The sequence below is a fragment of the Dasypus novemcinctus genome, chromosome 2, assembly GCF_030445035.2.
Source record: "Dasypus novemcinctus isolate mDasNov1 chromosome 2, mDasNov1.1.hap2, whole genome shotgun sequence".
NCBI classification, from domain to species: domain Eukaryota; kingdom Metazoa; phylum Chordata; class Mammalia; order Cingulata; family Dasypodidae; genus Dasypus; species Dasypus novemcinctus.
This window is the reverse complement of record NC_080674.1, coordinates 134249989-134270491: the sequence shown is the minus strand read 5'-3', so window position 1 is coordinate 134270491 and position 20503 is coordinate 134249989. Positions and strand designations below refer to the sequence as shown.

Below are 20503 nucleotides of genomic sequence, written 5' to 3'. Positions count from 1 at the left end.
ACTTCCACCCTCAGAGTTTACACACTCTTAAGGGGGAGATGAAGGGCAATGGTCATTCTTCTGTAGCTGCTCCCTTTTGGTTAGGGGAGTAGGCCCTGCCCAACAGGGTGTAAAACCTGCTGGCTACTCTATTGAAGTTGAGGGAAGATAGGTCTGGCACCATCGTTGGAGCTGGATAAAATCCCCACATGACCATTACCTTGTTCTGGAAGGACTGATTCAGGACTTTAAACATGCTCAAAAACCCATCTGCATATGATCTGTCTCCTGCCATGCCTTGCCAAATGTGTTAGCAGAATGCTCTGGGTTCTGGTACTCTAGGATTTTGGCTTATGTCGCATAAAAGAATTTATGAACATGCCATAGAGTAGGCAAGGGAGTAAAAAGTTTATTAAGAAACAAGAAAAGAAAAGCAGTACACAGTCTGAGACATAGACTGTGGGCGTGCTTCAGGGTGAGACAAGCTGTAATTGTGTGTTTTAATAAACAAATTATATTTTTTAAAATATTGAAAAGGTATGTGGTCTTGAAGACTGGTTTAACAATAAGAAGAAATTTTTTCCAAATACCTTCCTAATGTCACCAGAGAACATTTCTGGCTTTTACCCTACAAATGATACTGCAACATTAACCTGATTTATGGTTTCTCAAATTTGGGAGCAAAAAATGCAAATGTCACAAACATTGTCTTCATACTAACAGCAAAGCCCAAAATAGCCCTTTGAAACTAAAATGAAAATATATATATATATTTAAATTAAAAAAAAAATATATATATATATAGGATAAAAAGGTTGCCTTCAATATTGTAGTGTAAAATTAAAACTATACTAGGGCAAAGTCTTCATGCCATTATTTGCATTGTTTTATTAAACAAATATTTATTGGATTAATTATTTATTCTACATTCAGAAAGCAAATATTTAGCATGTTGTGGAAGGGAATGCTTCATCAAATTACACACTTCTACATTTGAATTCTATCTCTGACTCATTTGTTACAATGACCTTGGGAAGGAGCTCAATCTAACTTTCAGTTACTTCATCAATATGGGAGTAATAAAATAGTCATTTTGAGGACTAAAAAATATAATGCAGGTTTAAATGCCTATTCCAGGGCCTAACAAACAACAGACACTTACCACACAAATGCTAGTTGTTCTTTCCTTCTCCTCTCACTGCTTTAAATTCTTAAAATGAGTTCACTTTAAGGCTAATTAAAACTTTTCTTCAGCTATAGATTCTTAAAACTCCTATTTTGTTTCTATTGCTAAAATTTCTTTTTTCCCTTTTCCAGTTAATTTTAAAACTAAGTATAAATTTAACAGGGCCTTTTTTGGGCAATGACCTTTTTTTTTCTGTTTATTGGAAATATTGTTGTCTCTTGGCAAACAGGAAAAACAAAATTATCAATCAGTATTCTGTTGTCTTGTGCTAGCCCCCCACACCCACCGCACCACACAAAAAAATAAAAAAACTCTTGTCCTAGGGTCACAGGCTCATAATAGTAAATAGTGACAAAAAAAAAGTTAGACACTTTCAGAGGTCAAGGGTAAATTAAACTTAGTGTTTAAGAGGTCTCTCCTCAGAACTCCACTCTCCTAAATATTCCTACCTCTTTCACCTTGAAATTGGCAACTCTGGTATATTGGAATGCTACAGTTCCAGTGGTAAGATGGTCTTCTGAAGTTGCTGACAAAAAGGAAGTATGAGTCCTTCTAATATAATATTAATTTGAATAAGCATTTTTTAAAAAATCACTATACACTTTTGGAAAATAAGTCAAAGTCTTATTTATTTAAGACATATTTATATACTTACAAAATTGGTTTTATCCAATAAATCACCCTGCATAGTATCTTAAAAATGAAGTATTCTGAGAACAAAAACCCAAGTCTCTTAATTTATATATAACCCAACATCTTCTAGAACATAAAATATTATCAGTTTGGCATCATAGAACACAAATTCCTAATTTGAACTTTTTCTAGGCAAGGAACAGAATGAATTCAACACCATATTTAATTGATTCAGTTGAACCCTGAGTATACTGCTAATTTGAATAGCTTTACATAATACACTTTCATCTGTACTCTTATATACTTATACTTAATATTATGCTATTATGCTTTTTGTCTATTCACCAATATTGATTTTCTACCTTATTAATCCTTGAGGGAAAAAGGAACAAAGAATCGGGAAGCAATAAGACTCAGAAGGAAATATTTTTACTAGCGTTTCCTAGCATTACCTAAAGCTTTCCCACTCCAAAAGATGGTGGCACAGCTCTAAACCCAGGGTTACCTCAAAACTTAATCAGAGGGTCTTGAACTGAATAATCTGACTCTATCAACTGAGGTTGCTGTTAAATTACTCTTTCTGCATTCTTCTTATCTTTTCCACATTACTTAAGTAAACCAAAAAGTGTGCAAGCTTATAAAATAAGTATCTCCTGAAGCTCCTCAGGAAAAAAATTTATAGCAAAATGACCAAAATAATAGATGTATAACTGTATTAAAAACAGGTTTTCTAAGAAGCTTAAGAGAGGAAAACGGAAGTAGGAACGTTCCACCTCTCCTCCATCTCCCCCAAATGGAGTGCCTGGGAGTTATAAGGAAAAGGGCATGGCAGGAAAAAAAAACAGTAAGAGCTGGATGATTGGTAAAGGGAACTATGATGCCCTCAGATTTGATGATCAACATATGCCTAAATCCCACCATTAAAAGACTGCCTGGCAGTATCTGCTCTTAAAGATGAATTACTTTTCTTGACCTTTACAAGCTTGGTCTCATCTACGGATGAAAACAGAAACAATAGGTTGGGAAAGTTGAGCATGTGGAGTCAGTAATGCTCTAATGACTTTCAAAGATAACTCTGGGCCAAAAAAAGAATCAGAGAAGCCAAAAGAGATCACGTATTTATCTCCTCCATCTGCCCTTCCACAAACCTTCTCACCCACTCACCCAGTTCGAATGAGCCAAAAGTTTACCAATTCACCAGGTGCAGGAAAATTCTGTCTTTAACCAAGCTATGGAATAATCCTGCCTTTGCTATTTGGGGATTCTTGGAAAATCAATTATCTCTTGGATATCAATGTTTGTGATTATTTTAAAACAACACTCAAAAACATCAAATCAGATATTTGAGACATAGTAAAATAAAAAGAAAATTAAAACTCTTATTTCTAGGATCTGTAAAAATCCCTTCTAATTGGAGGAAAGAAGCAGAAATATTTTAAGTACCTCCATACGTTCCTTCAGTCCCTAATGAAAGACTTTATTGTGCTTGCCAACAGGATAATGCCACATGAAATACTGTTAGAAAAGGGTAGCTTTTAATTTACTTTCATGGGTGATTTCATGTTTCTCAAATTATAACTTTTTAAAACAAAGGGTAGAAGCAAATGATAGAGAAAGATGAAGAAAACAGAGATGAAATATTCCATAAATACCAAAAAAAGGGGGGGATTTTGTCCTATTATCCCTGGACAAAAGGGGATCACAACAACTGACTATCCCATTTCTGTCTCTCATTACTTTCAATGACACAGAGGTTTGAATTTGTCTGAGCAATCATTATGCAGTATTTGGAAATTAACATATATCAGTTGCAAAATGAATACTTATTCTTATCATCCTCAGGTGAAAAAAAGCAGAAATCAAATAATTACATGAAATAATATTCTTCATACAAGGCAAGCCTTACATGTAAAGACAGTGTAGGATAAGAACTTTAGCACCTTAGGAAAACTACCAGGAATTGTGCTAATTCTTTTACATCTTAAGAATTACATAGAAGAAATGTTAATTAAATTACATTTATACAAGAAACTATTAAAGATTTGCACTTGCATATATAGACTTTATGAGTATATGGAAAAAAACATTTATTTAATTTTGATTCACATAAATCAAAAAGTGGCAATATATATTTTGGGGGGGGGGGTTAAGCTTTCACTAGACATAATGGACTAAATAAATGAGATAAAACATAAAACAGTTTCTCTGAAAACTTCCATAAAAAGTAAAGGCAGAATGGCACAAAATTAGAAAAGTAGCATATAAGGCAAACAAAATAAGAAGCAACTTTAATAAAATAAGAAGCATTCAATTCCATAAACCACAACAAAATAATTCCTCTCAAAAATGTCCCTATTATCTTTTGGAGCGTATGAGTGGAAACAAAAAAAAATGGCCATTGTCAAAGATTATACTTCTAAGTAATGAATAATATATAAAATAACATGAATACTTCTGATTTCTATAAACTTGAATTACTTGCCACGTAGTTGTTACGTAGAAATGAACAAACTGCTCAAAATAAGAATCTTTGAAATAAATGCCAAAATGTTAAAAAAAAAAAAGTAGAAATTTTCAGACTATCTGTATACATGAAGACAAAAAAAGAAAATGATCGATTCAGATAATTTGGCCCATTGTATTAAAAATATACACAGAAATGTATGTCTCCCTGTGAGTAGTTCTGTTACGATAAATTTTTGAGCTTCAAAGGCTAACAGGAAAGAAACTGATCACAAATTAAAACAGTGCTTTCAAAGGATATTCAGTAAACATGTTTTAATTAACTATGTCTCTTCAAAAAACAAATTACTCAAGTCTATATCATTAAATGTACATGAACTTCCACCTTATGAGATATATCAAATTGTGCTATAAATATATTTATATAAAGTTTTGAGAACTATGCTGTGTGAAATTAGATGATCATAAAAGGATCTGTTTCTTTTCATCTACTGGAATGACACCATGCCTTTTCAGAAAAAGAAAAATCATACACTAAGAAATATAAAATCTGTAGGACTCACTGAAGCTATTCAATTTAAAGAAGGTATAATCTCTTCTTTCATAACAAGCTAAAAAGAGAGGAAAAGTCTCAGTATCCTAGACGAGTCTTCTCTCACATGGTCCTAGGTGGTAGACGCTGCTTATACATGCCGGCTACTGCTTTGGCTGCACTGTAGATCATCTGTCGACGAGACATGCCAGTAAAGGCCATGTGCCAATCAGTCCGACTGACATTTAGTAAACTCTTTTCAAGGACTTCGCCCACTGTTACCAAAAGGCCTGACCAACTTAGATTGTAGTCCTGGGGAGTTAGACTTTGAGCCTATAAAAAAAATGATAAATTTTATTTATAATACGTTAAAAATATCATTAGAATAAACTGTTAACTAAGCAACATTTCAAAGTCTCTCCGTTACTTTTAATACAGATCATGAGAAACAGAGCTATGTTGCCACTATATGAAGTTACAAGGCTATAAAAGAATCAATATTGTTTATATCCACTTTGTTTCAAATAGCCATATTAAGTTCATTTTGTTCAAATATAACTGAAGCCTTAAATCTAATGACTGCATCTAATAGAGCTCAGCGTCAGAGGGCTTAAGTTCTAGTTTTATATACAGTGTCATTCAGGCTGATAACTGAATTAGTTTTTAAATGGAATATTATATCTTTAATAGTGATAAAATTCCTAATAGAGAGAAAAAGGCTATATTAAGACTTTAACCCACTTAGAAAAGAAGTGCTCAATTAATTTATAGAAGAATATCCCTGAAAGCTGCATTGACATTTGAATAAGTTAATACATACTAATCAAACTACTACCCGGTTTGATACTATGTTAGAAATGGTTGATGATGCAGCAAAGGTTGATAAAAAACATCAACCACTGTTATATCATCCATATTTGACACAACCCATGTCTACTTCAAGTAATTTATTCACCTACAAAGGAATGAAAGATGAATAAATTCATTGCGTGATATCCAAGAATAATATGGTTTTCTGTTTTAGGGTGTGAGGTACAGTCCAAAGGAGTATATCCATATGTAGAATGATTTGTACAGTGATTCCTAAATCTGCTGAGTATCATAATCACCTGAGGAGCTTCTACAAAACTAGAGTTTCTCAAGCCCCATTTAAGACTACTGAATTGGAAACTCCATAGCTGGGTCCAAGAGATACAGTACAATTTTTATAAAATTGCTCCCCAGGTAAATAACAGAAACAGTCCAACATCTGGGAACCACTGACCTAAGTATTATCTGCCCAATGTAGTCTACACCATCAGTACACACTATGTTCCAAAGAGAAACAGAAGAGAAACCATGTAGGTCCTCAGAGAAACTAGAACAGTGCTTCTCAAATGTTGATAGACATATGTATTATTATTTCCTGAGGAGCTGATTTTGATTCCCTTAAATTAAAAAATACCAACTTAATAATGAAGCAGATATAAAACATCTCAGGAAAAATTTTTTAAAAATGAAAAAAGAAACGTATCATTGACTAACTCCAGGAGGGGAGCTGAATACCTGGGGATGGGAGGAAGACATTTTAATGTATATTTTTTATCTTCTGGATTTTGAGCCACATGTCAAAAATCAAACTTAATAAAAAGTAGAGTAGGGAAGTGGATTTGGCCCAATGGATAGGGCGTCCGCCTACCACATGGGAGGTCCAAGGTTCTAACTGAGGGCCTCCTGACCTATGTGATGAGCTGGCCCATGCGCAGTGCTGATGCGCACAAGGAGTGCCGTGCCGTGCCACGCTGGGGTGTCCCCCACATAGGCGAGCCCCACGTGCAACGAGTGCGCCTCATGAGGAGAGCTGCCCAGTGCGAAAAAAGTGCAGCCTGCCCAGGAATGGCATTGCACACACGGAAAGCTGACGCAGCAAGATGACACAACAAAATGAGACACAGATTCTGGGTGCCACTGACAAGATTACAAGTGGACACAGAAGAACACACAGTGAATGGACACAGAGAGCAGACAACTGGGGCGGGGAAGGGGAGAGAAATAATTAAAAAGTAAATCTTTAAAAAAAAAAAAAGTAGAGTAAAAATGGCACCCTTTAAGTGCCAGAAATAACCACTATTAACAGTTTCTGGTGTATCTTTCCAGGTCTTTTTTTAAATGCATATATATATATACACTTTAAAGTCTACATATACCAACCATACAACAAATGAGATCACACAGGATGCACTGTTTTTATTTTTTTTGCTTAGTGAAATGTCAAAGATATCATTTGATAAAAATATACACAGGTCAATTTAGTTCTTTGACTATCATGATTTCTTCTTTCTGATATTTATCCCCACCCCACCCCCTGAATTTATTCTTATTACAATGGCCAGAACATCTAGTCCAGGGATTGGCAAACTCTTCCTGAAAAGGGCCAGATAGTAAATATTTTACACATTATGGGTCAGACAGTCTCTATTGCCAACTACTCAATTCTGTCATTGTTATGTGAAAGCAACTGTACACAATATGTAAACAAATGAGCACTGGCATATTCCAGTATGTGTTGAATTAGATTTGGGGGTTGAACAAGGAAAAGACACACCACAGCAGTAGCATACAATGAGCTTTATTTGGGTATTGCACAAATTTGCGTTAGAGGGGAAGTCTCCTTTTAACAGACATTCTAGAGGCAAGGGCATGAGGCCACACCCAGAGACTATGGCAAGGGAACTCCTGAGGGAAATGGGCATTGGAGAAAGGGCTTACTTATCTAGGTGGTATCACTTGGCAGCAAGGTAGGAGTCTTTTGAATCAGAGAGCTCTGAGGGCAGCAGTAGTCTGAGGTATTTTATAACCACAGGGCTTGACTTATCTAAGACTAGCAGATGCCAGGTGCAATTTCACAGAGTTTGTGAATGTGTAAGAATTTCAGTTTGGTGGTGGTAGGCTTTGGGTTAATTCATGGTTGTGAAGTAAACACATTAGGGTCAATATGCAGGGGTCATCTTTGTTCCGTTTATATAGCACAATAAAACTTATTTACAAAAATAGGCAGAAGGTTAGATTTGGCTTTGGGAAGTTATTTGCTGACCATCGGTTCTAGAGCACTGTTAAATAGTAGCACTGTTAGGTACATCCTTAATTAAAACATTTCTAATGTTTTATCATTATATCTAACGTTTGCTTTCACTTTCAGTACACACATACTCTTCTATTCCTAATTACCTGGAGTTATCAATATGGTTGCTATATCTAGTAAATACCTTTCGGTATCGATTAAAATCCATTTTCTCCCTTAATCTGTTCATGTATTGAATTATATATTGATTTGCTATTGTTTAACCACCATCCCATTCCTGGAACAAATCCTTCTTGGTTAGCATTTAATGTTCCTTTAATACAGTTCTGAATTTTATTAATCTTACCAATAATTTGATATGTAGTTCCTAAGTATTATTAGACTAAAATTTTCTTTGGTGTTACCATGTGTTTAAGGAAACAGTATTGTCACAGAATGAACTGGAAAACTTTCCAACTCTAATTCTGATTCTCTACAAAACATTAAAGTAATCAGGCCCTTGAATATTTTGTAGAACCAACTTTAAAAACCATTAGGAATCTGATTTTTTAAAAACTAGTTGAATTTCTTCCACCGTAATACTTCCTTTGGATAATTTATTTTGGTTGAATCACATGAAATTGCCAATACTTGACTATTTTTGACCTTTAAAGAGGGTAAATGCATATGGTTCAATCTAATACTTATTCTTGAATCAACGATGGCACTTTACATTTCCCTAGAAAATCAGCCATTTCATCTAATTTTTCTAGTTGATTGGTATTAACAGGATGCATAATATCCACTAACAAACTTTTAATCACTTTCATCCTGGGGATTGTTTAACATCAATAAAAATACTTTCTTGGACCTCTGAAATAATGGTTAAGAATTACAGTATCAATGAGAGGTTCAATAAAATTTCAAAATTCCAAGCATCAATTCTTAGACACTTTCTAAATTGCAAACTTCTAAGAGGACCATAGGTGGCTTTCAGGGATTCTGTTCACAAGAACATATAAATGTTTTTCTTGGGAGAGAACTCATTAGTTTTACCAGATTCTCAAATGCATGTAAGTCCCAAACAACTTTAAGGGGAAGTTTAAAACTGACATTTAACTACATACAAAAAGAAAAAAGGTGCTGAAAATTTTATGAAAGAGATGCCAAGAAAAAATGAACAGAATACTGTTTAAGAGTACAGGGAGTGCAATGTAAATATATAATTATATTATATTCCAATTAATTCAAGAAAGGATGAGATAGCTTATAAAAATATATATAAGGAATCAAAATTATTATACATGTATGCTTACATTCTTCTGAAAACTATGTTGACAAGTAAACAATTTGTTACATTTTTCAGCCAAACAATCTTTGGACATATGCCTATCACCTAAGGCTTCTAATACTGACTTGTTATTAAAGATCAACAAACTAAAGAGAAAGACCAAGTCAAAGAAAAAGGAAATGGAGGTTATAATGGAAATAAAATGTAAGACCAAGAGGAAAGCAAATGAAAGATGGACATCAAGCAGAAGAGGTAAATCTTTTTCTGATCTTCAGGTCAGGACCACAATCAGAAAAACAAAGGAAAAAATAATGAAAATAACAAACATGTAATGTATTACTTATTCAAAGATGGTTGCAAAACAAATGTAAGGAAAAGCAAAGAGAAAAGACTAAAAGAGAAAAGAAGGAAGGAAAATGACCTATCATATTTGCCATAACAAATTTAAAACTAATGTCTGGTTTAAAAACAATATTGCAAATTTCTCTGGGTATGTAATGAAGAAGAAAAGGAGAAAACCAACCTGTTCTACAAATTCCAAAGGCACTGGTGTAGCTTGTGTAAATGTTTCTAGATGAATGCCATGGAGAGGATCTTCAACTATCAAACAACCAATGTCAAACCATCTGTAATGAAATACATGTGTTTCAAATTAATTATATGCTAAATAAAAGTTAAAGTAAATAGAAAAAAATTAAGTACTATTATTCAGGTAAATATCAGATTTCAAGAAGATAACTCTTTTCTGATCATTTTGCAAGGAGACAATCCATGGAAACAATAGATGAAATTACCATTTTGGCTTAGTTCCAGGGGAAAAAAAAGAACCAGTGATAGCATGACAAAGAAAAAATATTAAAAATTATTTATCATGCGAAGTTCTCTTTCTTCCTAAGATGGGGGAGAAGAATGGGAGTAGGGGTATTCAAATACACAACACATATTTACATTCATGAATATGCAAATAGTTTATTATGAGAAATATTTTTAAAATATCATTCGTTAAAATATGGCAATACCAACTTTATTGTTACTATGTAGCCAACTACTAGCAAATTAAAAAATAAGCTCAGAGGAAATAACAACAAATATAATCTTATTCCTGATAAGCCTTCCATACCACATTTTCGGGACTGTCCACAATGAGTCAGTCTTTGAAACAGTTTTTAATGAAATCAGGGAAACTTCTTTCCATTTAAAGATACTTATAAGTTATTTTTTTTTAATTGATACATATAAAAATTGATGTACATGAAGTCAACTGAAGTACTACCAAGCATTTTAGTTAACCAGAATCTTAAAAAAAGTCAGGTGCCCTGAAATCATAAACGTTAATAATAAGAGGATATGGAGCAAGAAAATATTCAATGTCTCATTTTTTAAAAAAATATGTAGCTCTAATAAAGTAAAATGAAATACAAATTGAATTAGGAGACTTTTGTTAATAAATTCAAATAAATAATAAAAGCTAAATATAGGGTAACATTAGCAACTTTGCTAAATAGTAAAACGGAAGTTTGTAATGTCTTCGGTATTCATATCCTAAATTGTATTTCAAATTAAAACATTAAACAATGCCATTTATTTTCACTGGTATACTAATAAATATTTGATATTTTGTTATGACAACTTTCTCAGTAAGATAATGTGTTTATTAAGTCTCCACAGAGTCAAGTTTAGCTCAATTTTATTTTGTGTTATTTTGTACAATTTGTGTGAAATAACTTTCATGGTAGAGAATAATTGTATAGACTAAGCTGTTACATATGGACTTCCTGAAAAGATGGTCAATGAAGGTATGTAAGTAGAGTCTCTTCTAGGTTGCCCATGCATACACATTAGAAGAATGTCAAGGTCCCCTTTTTTTCTAAAATACTATCACACTACTGACCATTTCAACCTGGATGTCCTGTTCTCTTCAACTCAATAAATCTAAAACTGCAATCAATCATCCTCATTAAATAACTCTTCCATTTCTGTCACTAGTGTTGCTGGCTAAGGAAACTTTCAATTCTTCTCCCCCTCTTTACCACTGTTTTGCAACTACACCTCTCTTCCCTCCTGGGAGGAAAAAGAGTGTAATCTGAACTCATCATGTTCAAGAATAGTCACTGCACATTCCAAACTCTCACCTTCTTCTTACCCTTTCCATGTGGCTGATGAAATCAGAGTTGACCAATACTACTTGGAAGCCACTCTGACTTAAAAAGGCCTTAAAAAGCATTGCAGGAGAAAGACAGCAAGATGGCAGTGGAGTAAGGAGCTCCTAGAGTCGGCTCCTGCTACAGGGCAGTTAGCAAACACCTGGAGGTCTCTGGAGCTAGCTGAAACACCAGTTTGGGGGCTATAGGAGGCCAGAAGAGCATCCTGCAACATCCTTGAAAGAATGGAAGGAGGAGGCTGCCCATCTGCAGAGATGACTCGTAAGTAGAGCGCTCCATGCCCTGGAGGCCAGTGCCCATCCTCCACTGGAGGCACAAGCCACCTCGGGAGCTGTTCCCCGGCTGGAACTGAAAGCTCCACTTCACAAAAACGGGGAAGGAAAAGAAGGTTGGGCACCAACTTCAGCTACTGATGAGTAAATTCAGCGGGCTACAGTATAATCCTGAGAACAGCTAAAGTCTGAGCCTGTCCAAGTCAGAGAGAGGTTGGGAGCCGCCATCTTAATTCCACAGCTGGCATGAGGGGAAGCAGGGCAGACTGAAAATCCCAGGGCTAGTGGGGACCGGCTTCTTTCCATCTAGGTCAGATTGCAGGTCTAGCTTAAGACCCAGTGCCACCTCCAAAAGGGAGGAAGCTGCAGGGACCTGCGCCAGCCTCTCCGGCAACCTGCTAGACAAGCCGCAGAGGCCAGTGATTGTCCTACTCTGGTGGTGCAAGATGCCCCAGAAGTTGTTTTGTGATCAGAATTGGAAGATCCATTTCCCAGGAACAGGGGAGGAGGAGAGGGCTGGCTGCCGATTTCGGCTACTGACTGGTAGACTCGGATAGCTAAGGAATAACCCTGGGAACAGCTGGGGTGTGTATTTGTTCAAGTAGGAAAGGGGCCGGTGGCCACCATTTTGACTCCACCCCCAGCCTGAGGGGAAGCTGGGCTGACCAAATATCACAGTGACGGTAGGAACCAGCTTCTTTCACCTGGATCAGTCTGCAGGCATAGCCTAGGCTTCAGTCCCACCTCTGGCAGGGAGGAGGCTGGCTAGCTCAGCACCAGTCTATCCAGGTAACTGAGGGTACCTTTGGCTGGCACAAACTGAATAATTAAAACTCTACTGGGGTAACTGCGGTCATCTTAGACCTGCACTGCATAGATTGCTGCCCACACCTGCAGCTCCAACCATGCCCCAGGTCATGGGAGAAAGGGACATGAAGCTTCATGAGTCTCTCTGGGTAATTACAGTCTAGGCCTGCACGACTTGGATTATTCCACACAACTGTGACTCTGTCCCTACCTCTGGGAAAGGAGAAAGTTGGGAGAAGCTTCATCCATTCCTGGGGCAATGAGGGTAGCTTGAGCCTCCATAGTTTATAGCACCAATTACATCCTTGGCTCCTACTGCACAACCAGCAAGGGAGAAAGGGCAGGAAGCCCTAAACTAAAGAGAAAAACTGCACCCAGAATAAATACTCTAGTAACACAGATGCCAAGACACCAACCAAAAATTACAATCCACACCAAGAAACAGGAAGCTATGACCCAGTTAAAGGAACAAGATAAGCCTCCAGATGACATAAAGGAGTTGAGACAACTACTTATAGATGTTCAAACAAATCTCCTTAATAAATTCAATGAGATGGCTAAAGAAATTAAGGGTATTAAGAAGACAGTGGATGAGCACAAAGAAGAATTTGAAAGCATTAATAGAAAAATAGCAGATCTTATGGCAATGAAAGGCACAATAAATGAAATTTTTAAAAATTGGAATCACGTAATAGCAGATTTGAGGCAGAAGAAAGGACTGGTGAGCTTGAAGAAATGGCCTCTGAAAGAGAACATACAAAAGAACAGATGAAGAAAAGAATGGAAAAAAATTGAACAAGGTCACAGGGAACTAAACGACAGCAAGAGATGTGCAAACATGTGTCATGGGTGTCCCAGAAAGAGAAGAGAAGGGGAAAGGGGCAGAAGGAATATTTAAAGAAGTAATGGTAGAAAATTTCCCAATCCTATTGAAGGACATGGATATCCATGTCCAAGAAGCACAACGTACTCCCATCCAAAAAATCCGAATAGTCCAACTCCAAGATGCATACTCATCAGAATGCCAAATGCCAAAGATAAAGAGAGAATTCTGAGAACAGCAAGAGAAAAGCAATGCATAACATATAAGGGATACCCAATAAGATTAAGTGCTGATTTCTCACCAGAAACCATGGAGGCAAGAAGACAGTGGTCTGATATATTTAAGATAACTACAAGAGAAAAACTTCCAGCCATGACTCTTATATGCAGAAAAACTGTCTTTCAAAAATGAGGGTGAGATTAGAATATTTACAGATAAACAGAAACTGAGAGAATTTCTAAGCAAGAGACCAGATTTTCAGGAAATAATAGAGGGTGTGCTAGAGCCTGAAAAGAAAAGACAGGAGAGGCCTAGAAGAGAGTCTAGAAATGAAGACTTTTATCAATAAAAGTAACTAAAAGTGTCAAAAGAGTGGCAAAAATAAAATATGACAGATAAAACTCAAGTAGTCAGGAATAAACTGAAGCAATGATATAAAGCACTTGTATTCAGAAAACTGCAACTCAATGCTAAAAGAAATACAAAAAGTCCTAAATAACTGGAAGAACATTCCATGCTCATGGACTGGAAGACTAAATATCATTAAGATGGCAATTCTACTCAAATTGATACACAGAGATTCAATGCAACCCTGATAAAACTTCCACCAGCTTTCAAAAAAAAAAAAAAAAGGAAAACACAATTAGCAAATTATTTGGAGGGGTAAGGGGTCCTGAATAGCCAGAAACATAATAAAAGGAAAAGTGAACCCTCATCTCCAGACTTTAAATCATGTTACCAAACTATAGTGGCAAAAACAGCATGGTACTGGCATGAGGACAGATACATAGACCAATGGAACGAAACTGATGGCTCAGAAACAGACCCTCACATGTACGGTCAAGTGATTTTTGACCAGCCTGTCAAACCCACACAGCTCAGTCAGAACAGTCCATTCAGCAAAATGGTGCTGAAAGAACTGGACATCTATAGCCAAAAGAAGGAAAGAGGGCCTCTATCTCACAACTTATCCAAAAATTAACTCAAAATGGACCAAAAACCTAAAAATAAAAGAACCATAAAACTTCTAGAAGAAATTGTAGGAAAATATCTTTAAGACCTGGTGGTAGGTGGTAGACTCTTAATGGAGATAAGAGAAGGACTGAGATGGACTACTGATGTTTAATGTTTCCAAAGTTTTAATTAGCTTTATTGTAAATGTGTGGAAATGTATAGAATGGATGGTAAAAACAGTTTATAATTAGGGATGTGACTGAAAACAGTAATCTAGGGATATAAATGCCAATTGGCAGAATGCTAGAAAATAATCTAGGAACTGAATAGCATAGTAAACCAAGACGTGGATGAGAATTGTGGTTGATGATACAGCTGCTAGAGTGTCCTTTGTGAGCTAGGGCAAATGTATATCACTACTGCAGGGTACTGGGAACACATGGGAAAAATATAACTGGAATGACCTATTAACTATGGTTAGCAATAATAATATAATATTCTTGCATCTATGCCAGTGATGTACTGTTGTTGATAATGAGGCAGTATGGAAAATGTGAGACAAATGTATACTATGGGCATGGTAACAACCAGATGGTATTATCTGTAAAAAGTATTCCACCAGTGTGGTGTGCTGATAGAGGGGTTTGCTTGGGAATTCTGTATATGTGCATGATTGTTTCATAAGTTTACAGCTTCTGTCATAAAAAATATATTAAAAAAAAATAATAATAAGTTATGTTGGGGGAAAAACACACCAAATGTAAGATAAGGACTATAATTAGTAGTAAGATTTTGACAATATTCTTTCGTAATTTGTAAACATGTCACAACAATGCAAGGTGTTGGTGGAGGGTTGATATATGGGACCCCAGTATGATGTTATGCATGTTTGCTTTCTAAGTTCACAACTTTTCCTATGCACTTAATTGTTTATGTAATGTTCATATATAAATAACAAAGATAATAACAGGGGTTGGGGGAAAATACTTCAGTTAGTAGTAATGCTTTGACAATGCTCTTTAATCCTTAGCTAAAATGGTTTAACAACAATGTAAGGTGTTGGTGGTAGGGTGAGTTATGAGAGTCCTGTATAATGTTTGTTTTATAAGTTCATAACTATTACTATACACTTATTGTTTATGTATGTTTGTTTGTGGGTGATATATTTCAGTAAATTGAAAAAAAAAAAAAAAGCACTGTAGTTCTAAGACATTCAGATTCTATGTACCAGAAAAAATCTTTCAAAAATGAATCTGGGAACTTAAAGAGGTGTGTCCATTTTTATTTTTTTAACCAAAATCCGACCATCTACTACTACCAATTCATAAAAGAAAGGACATTTTAACATCAAAAACTATATAGGTTAATCTCAAAATAAAGACATCCATGCTTAAAATGTTATTTTTCCATATATAGTATACATTACTCTAGTTTTTCTGATTTAGCATAAATTGATGAAAAGTTCACCATGGAGAAAATTTTAAAAATGCTGGTTCTATCTATCCTAGTTTATTCTTCATTAGGGGTCAAATACTCTTGGTATTTCTTCTTTTGGTTGGCTGGTTTTCTTCCTGAATTCGTCTTTCCTCGCCAAAGGTATAAGCAAGCATTTCCTTGGCTTTGTTTTCTGTGCATTTATTTCCCATGAAACACTGAAGAGAGAAGTAGCCAAAGCAGGAAATAGCAAGTGTTTGGGATCCTGGGTTTATAGTCTATCCTCTTGTCCTCCTTCTCTCAACCCTCTGTCCTTTACTATCAATCTTTCCAATCACAATATTTCCATCCTCTTTCCTCCTTAATCCATACTTAAAACCATCAACAGACTTCCTGTAGCTACTTATTATTCCATCATTCTGCTTCCAGGTATTATGGAATAGTTCATGGCAGGCCAATGCTCCTATGAAACGGCTTAATCATTTGTTTTATTTTAGTATGTATTTTCTTGTGAATTCACTGGACTTCTTGATTCTATGGACTTATACCTTTCGTCTGCAGACTGGACAAGGCAGAAGACACAATTAGTGATTTAAATAGAGGTGAAGAGAAAATATCCAAACTGAAGAATAGAGAGAAAGAGAGTGGAAGAAAAAAAGAACTTACAATGAGAGTAATGTGAAGCACTGTCAAAAGGTCTAAAATGAAATTAGACTCCTAGAAAGAGAGGGAGGAATAGGACATAAGCAATTTTTGAAAAGATATGGCCAAGTATTTTCCAAACTGATAAAAGATATCAAGCTATAGAATCAAGAAGCTCAGTAAATTACACAAACAAAATACAAAAACAAACAAAAGAAACACACCTAGCACACCACAGTAAAAGTGCAAAAATCAAATGACTGAGAAAATCCTAAAAGGAGACAGAGGAAAAAACATATTATCTTCACAGAAACAATAATAAGAGGGACAGCTAAATTAATAAAAAGGACAGAGGCCAGAAAACAACATGACATCATTGAAGTGGTAAAGATAAGAACTACCAAGCCAGACTTCTATATCCAGCAAAAAAAGATCCTTCAAAAATAAAGATGAGGGAAGCAGACATGGCTCAACTGATAGAGCATCTGCATACCATATGGAGGGTCCAGAGTTCGATACCCAGGGCCTCCCGGCTGGTGTGGTGAGCTGGCTCATGGGCAATGCTGCCACACACAAGAAGTGCTGTGCCATGCAGGGGCACCCCTGTATAGGGGAGCCCCATGTGCAAGGAGTGCACCCTGCAAGGGGAGTCACCCTGCGCAAAAAAAGCACAGCCCACCCAGGAGTGGCACCGCACACAGAGAGTTGACGCAGCAAGATGATGCAACAAAAAGAGCAAAATTTCCCAGTACCACCTGATAATATAAGTGGATGCAAAAGAACACACTGCAGCAAATGGACACAGAGCAGAGAATGGGGGGGGGGGGCAGGGGAAGCGGAGAGAAGTAAAATAAATCTTTAAAAAAGATAAATAAAGATGAATTAAAGATGGTTTCAGACAAACAAAAACTGAAAGAATTCATCATCAGTAGTCCTGAATTATAAAGTAGTAACAAAGGAAGTTTTTCAGGCAGAGGAAAACAATGACAAACAAAAATGCAAGAAGGAATTTAGAGTGTAAACATAAATGAATTATCAACTATGCAACAAAGCAATACTACTACTTACAAATTTAAAATATGTGCAGAATTAAGATGCATGACAACAATGCCTCAAAAGGTGGAAGGGGAATGTTCTAAAGGTCCAATATTATCAGGAAAGTAGTAAAAGTCATAATTTGTATTATAATATAATAAATTCAAAAATATATAATCTCTGGAGTAACCATTAAAAGGACAGAAAAAGGGTAACAGAGCCTCTTACTTGTCAGGTAGCAATTCTGCAATGAAGTTTTCTACTGACACAGCGGTCTGTTTTTCACGGATCACTCCAGTTCGACGCAAGCTATCTATCCGTTCCTGGGCTCCCTGAACAAAAACAGTATTGGTTAGAGAATTATTTCAAATTATTCAATTATAAATATATTTATATATGCATACATTTATAAAGAAACACATATATACTTATTGTAAACATTCAAACAACATAGAAAAGAGAAAGTAAAAAGTGAAAAAGGGGAACAGCATTCCCCCCAGAATTAATTTTGAAGTACACCTTCCAAATGATTCCTATAGGCCTTATTATTTTGGTTACCACTGTGAATTGGATCGCTTTTATGTTACATTTTCTAACTGGTTATTATTAATAAAAAAAACAATGGATTTTTAAAAAATGTTGATCTGGCTTGATGACATCTTACTGAATACATGTCATTTTTATCAGTTCTAATAGTGTTCTGGATGATTCTCTTAAATTTTCTAGCTAGGCAATCATATTAACAGTAAGTATAATTTTTCTCTTCTGGTTCTTTTTTTTTCTTTTCTTCTGGTTCCCTTTAAATATAACCTGAAAACACTTAGTTATTTTAAGTTAAAAACAAATCTACAAATGTATACATTAGGCCAAAGTGTATTCAGGAAAATCATTGCCATTTATTAAAAAAAAAAAAAATGAGCAGCTAAGTTACTTGTATACTGCACAAGGAGCTCTACCATGAATTAAGTAGACATCTTATAGCAAAAAACTAAAAGCTCAAGCTCGAACAGTTGAGAACAAGGTTGTACACCACTTTTATCTGGATTGTTTCATAAACAGTGATCACAAAGCTATGAGATGTATTCAAAAAAGCAAGATAAACATCTTTCTATTTCTAAACAAAATGAACCCTGGATAATATACCTATTTTTAATATGGATAATGGAGCAAATAGTGAATATGAGATTAGGTGTTCAATTCTTATTCAAATGAAAATTAAGAAGGCTAGGACACTTCAGCAACAGAAATAAAGAGGACAAAGTGACAACTGTATGAAAACAGGTAAAACAAAACAAACCACTAACTTATAAAAATGATGGATTTAAGAAGATATTTGGTTGAACTACAACAAAATCAAGACTATTTTTGCTTATCATTTTATCCGCAGTGCATAGCACAGTGCCTAACTTAATAGGTATTCATTAAGAATTTGGTAAATGAATTAACTGAACAAAGGAAAGAATACAGAGCTTCTGAAGGGCTGTGTAGCTAATCTAAGAAGTAAATAGTGTAAATATGTGACAATAAATCAAATACTAAAATGAGGCAGTTCTTGAAATTGAAAGAAAATAAATAAGATGGACTTAATCATTTATATCAGATACTGTAAATTTGCCTAACTCATACCTCCCAAGAGATATTTACAGCTAAATTTTGATAAAAAGAACTTTAAATATTAATAAACGTTCAGTCAGTAAAAGCTATTAAGGGATCAGTGGGATGTTTAAAGCTTCAGCCCTAACTTTCTGAAGGTGATTATCTCAGCTATATATTACATCATGGCACAGGTTCCAGAGACTTTTTTCACTTTTGACTATCCTACAGCATAGGGCTTTATACTTCACTGGATTCACAAAATATTTCATTGAAATTTATTAGCACCTCTAGGAGAATGAGCTAAGTGAGCAGGTTTAATTCTTTTTTGTTTACACAATTCAGAAGAGAAAATGAAGAGAGGGTTATATTGGGCCCTCGTCTCCTCTGACCACTTCATTAATTAAATGTGGCATTCTCTGGGAGTTTTATTTGCAAATACAAATAAAATTAGTCCCTGTCAACATTTCTGGGATTTTATGTTTATTTTTCAGTGAGGTAGAGGATTAAGAATTAAGTAACTCAGAGGTCACATTAAGTAATCATCTCAGAACTGAAGTAGTATAGACAGGCCCCTAAGAGCTTAGACTTTCTTCTAAAACATACTAAACAATTTGATCCAAATGAAGAATTAAAATGTCTTTGATCACAAATGATTGTAAATATTAACTATATTTTTACCTGTTGAATATTAACTATATAAAACAATGATCATAAACCATTTCAATAAATTAATACTTGGCATAGGAGAAGTTTCAGAAGCTTCCTAACTTTAATTTTGCATAAGCAGCTTTATTTCTGTAAAAAATTTCATATGTCTAAAGGAAAAATTAAGTTCAGAAAAAAAATTCACTTCTAATGAAATCTAATGGGGAGAAAATTTTTAATGTTTTGAATTCTACATTATTTTTCTTCTCTTTAGTTCCCTCTACTGTTTCTGAAAAAACTAAACAATCAATAAATCACTTAGCTATGTATCAATTTAATGATTTTTAATTTTGAATTTGTATTGAAAGTTGTAGAAAAGGAATAACCCACATGTCTAAATTTTAAGGGCAAAGCAAATAGCAAAAATAAGTCTGTCAAAAAATTAATAAAGTCACAAGATAAACATCACTACCACTAATATCCAAAGAATAAGGTTTTTTCCCAAGGAGGCAAAAAAAACAAAAACAAAACAAAACAAAAACAAACCCATTAGGCTTTCAATTTTAGTACCTGATTTTAACTATTTTCTGTGTCATGATTTTAAAACACTAACTACAAAGCATGTTCTCCACATAGCCATTTAGTTATCTAATTTTTATTTGTACCACTAAAATTTTAAACTGTTTCCTTCTATTCATAATCATATAAATAAAATCTTAAGTATTTCTATATTTGCTTCCTTTCTTCATGTTCCCAGTGACAAACTCAAAACATAGGACTTATTCAGCTG

The 20503-nt window shown here is 35.0% G+C and overlaps 1 protein-coding gene across 6 annotated transcripts in view; it reads right to left on the bottom strand.

Annotated features, from left to right (window-relative positions):
• Positions 1 to 1767: 1767 nt before the first annotated feature.
• PRRC1 (proline rich coiled-coil 1) overlaps positions 1768 to 20503 on the bottom strand; it is a 40555-nt gene continuing 21819 nt past the window's right edge. For all 6 annotated transcript variants that reach the window (XM_012519346.3, XM_004449526.5, XM_012519349.4 and 3 more), the window contains 3 exons: positions 17701 to 17804; positions 9648 to 9750; positions 1768 to 5126 (listed from right to left, as the gene is read on the bottom strand). In XM_012519346.3, the coding sequence (XP_012374800.1) occupies positions 4917 to 5126; positions 9648 to 9750; positions 17701 to 17804 (417 nt within the window). In that variant the 3' untranslated portion in view covers positions 1768 to 4916. The remainder of the gene's footprint in view (positions 5127 to 9647; positions 9751 to 17700; positions 17805 to 20503) is intronic.